At 46.9% G+C, this 2,721-nt stretch overlaps 1 protein-coding gene across 1 annotated transcript in view; it reads right to left on the reverse strand.

Moving 5' to 3' along the window:
- Positions 1-2,721, reverse strand: part of TP53RK (TP53 regulating kinase) — a gene marked incomplete in the record, with an annotated part of 2,999 nt that continues 278 nt past the window's right edge. Inside the window, 2 exon segments of the mRNA XM_014591602.2 lie at positions 1-574; positions 2,667-2,708. Of these exon segments, the coding sequence (XP_014447088.1) occupies positions 96-574; positions 2,667-2,708 (521 nt within the window).

The raw sequence follows: 2,721 nt of genomic DNA on the forward strand, positions 1-2,721 counted from the left end.
TACAAATAAAAATATCCAAACACCTTTATTTAGGTATAATCACATAGCGTTTGTTCAAATTTACTTTAAAAAAAACAGCTGTCACACACACTCTTCTACCCCACCATGGACCGCTTTCTTCCTCTCAGGCGCACCTCATCTAATTTCTTTAGCACTGGCCTGGCCTTTTTGGAGGAGGTGGAGTAGGTCTTCAGAAAGGCTTCAAACACAGTCTCGGTGTTGGGATGGGTACTGAGGAAGGCCTTCTCTAAGACGTAGAGGTCCACTCCCTTATCTTCTGGAAGTGCTGAAATAAAGCTCAGCCCGAAGTCTATGAGCACGATGTGCAGCTGCTCCACAGGGGGCTTCAGGAGCATGTTGGAGGTGGTGAGATCACCGTGGATGAGGTCTTCATCGTGCATTCGAGCCAAAACCTGTCCAATCGTCTTGGCCAAGCCAAAGAGACTCTGGGGAGTTGTTCCAGTCCCCATAGTGGATTGAATGTAATCGCGGACAGTCACTGAGCCTTCGATTTCTTCCATAAATAAGCAGTTGGAAGCATAGTCCACAAAAAAGACAACCGGGGCGCATATCCCTGCAATCAAAACGTAAGTGGCTATTAAGTTGAATTTTTCTTTTTCTTTCTTTCTTTCTTCTTTCCTTCTTTTTTTAAAAAAGAGAGTTTTTGGCTATAGGGTACATGCACTCACTGGAGAGACAAGAGACAGACAGAAAGCGAGAAATCACCCCCAGTAGGGACAGCCACACCTCAATCCCTTCTCCTTCATTCTCCTCTAGGGATTTGGTCATGCAGACACACATGCCCATCATGAGTTTAAACCACCAGGTCCAGGACCCAAACTGTGGTCAACTACATGAGAGTCCAGTGATGCAACCATTATGCCATCTGCTGGTCTCGTGAATTTTTATTTTTCAACGGTAAGTTTATTTTTCAGACTGAGCCAGTTTTTACAGTCTATATCTACTTATTTCAGGAAAAAGATTTAGGAATGCTGCAGAAAATATTATAACTTAACTCATCTGGAAGTTTCCCCTGTTCATGCCCTGCAGGACTATGCCTGAGGCTGTCCCACAGCTTCCTCCTCCTTTCCCATACCACCCTTTAAGGTTGACCCTGGTGGTTGTCATACTTATTCCCTAAAACAAAAATCAAACAGGAATCTTGGTCCAGTCAGAGCAGTTTCCACCTAACAAGGACACTAACAGGAGGCCAAGCAGTGTGCTGGCTTAGAGAAGCATCTCTGTAGCTACAAAGGATGGGGTTCAAAACCCAGTTTCCTTATTAGTTGTAGAACCTTAAAGTTACATCAACTTCGGGCCAGTGAATGGTAGGGTAGTTAAGGGCGCTGGACTCTCACACGGCTGATCACAGTTTGAGTCCTGGACCTGGCAGTTTGCTTTCTCACTTTCTCTCTCTCCCTCTCTCTGATCAAATTGAAATAAATAAATAAATGGATAAAGTTAAATAAAAAAATTCTTTAAAAAACTTACATCAACTTCCCCATGCCTGTTTCTGCTGTCACAATAAGTTCAGTCAATAACTTTACTGGATGTTAATAATGCTCAGGACACTGTTTTAGAAACTGGGGATACATTAATGGGGACACAGGCATAAACGAGGCAGCTCCCATCCCACTGAACTTATAATAGAAAGAGGGTGGAAAGAGAAACTATAAACACACGTTAGGTCATCGAATCTCTGCAAGGGTGGAGGTGTGTCTGTTGGTGGGCTACCGCACTTGCCCCAGTGCTCCCAGTACCTAGCACAGCAAGGCCCCAGAAAATATTAAGGAAAGGCAAGGACTGCAAAAGCAAAGGCGGGGGTCCTGGCTGGGCCTCTTATTAGCTGTGTAACCTCGGGCAAGTTATCAAGCCTGACTCTCATCTGAAGACAAGGTTTATGGTGGTGGTGCACATGGTGTTTGAATTAAAAAAATAAAATTAACTGGGGCCACCATGTGGCACAGTGGTTAAGGTGCTGGACATAGCAGACTGTAGTTCAAGTCCTGGATCCAATGGCTTGAAACTCCGCCTATGTATGTATGTCCAAAATCCAGAGAGGGGAATGGAGAAAGGATTGTGGTGTGGCCATCCACCCCCCCCCCGGGGGCCCCCCCCCCCCCGGGGGGGGGGGGGGGGGATCTCTCATTTTCTGTCTCTCCCACCAGCATATGCACCCTACAGCAAAAATCTCTCTAAATGATGAAGTTTAACACTTGAGCGCTATGTGTCAGGCATACATTGGAACACAAAATGTGGCATACATGACAAAACTCTTCTATGTCACATACAGTAACGAGATTTCCCTGTGAGATAGATACTGCTACTAAAACTTTCATTCTGCAGGGGAGGAAACTGAGGCTGAAGGGTGCAATCACTGAGCCCAGAGAGCTTGGCAAGTACTTGTAATTACATCTACTTCTTAAAACGAATAAAATCAAAACTAATGATCGAAGGCTGAACCGTGCAAACGAGGAAAGGCGCAGGGAGGTTAATAACACGTCCCACGCTTAGCAATAATGAACGAAGAGAAATGAAAGGCTGGCGTTTCCCTGTAGAAGGTGCGGGCAGAAGGTACAAGTGGGAAAGCGAAGGCAAACCGAGGCACGCACGCACGCAGACAGGGAGTCCCGGCGTCCCCCTCCCGGGTCCCAGGCCCCCCTCACCTGCGCGGCGGCAGCGGCGCAGCGCGCGGGCCTCCTGCACGGCGCGGCGACGGGC

This window comes from Tupaia chinensis, unplaced genomic scaffold, assembly GCF_000334495.1.
Source record: "Tupaia chinensis unplaced genomic scaffold, TupChi_1.0 Scaffold000602_1, whole genome shotgun sequence".
Classification (NCBI taxonomy): domain Eukaryota; kingdom Metazoa; phylum Chordata; class Mammalia; order Scandentia; family Tupaiidae; genus Tupaia; species Tupaia belangeri.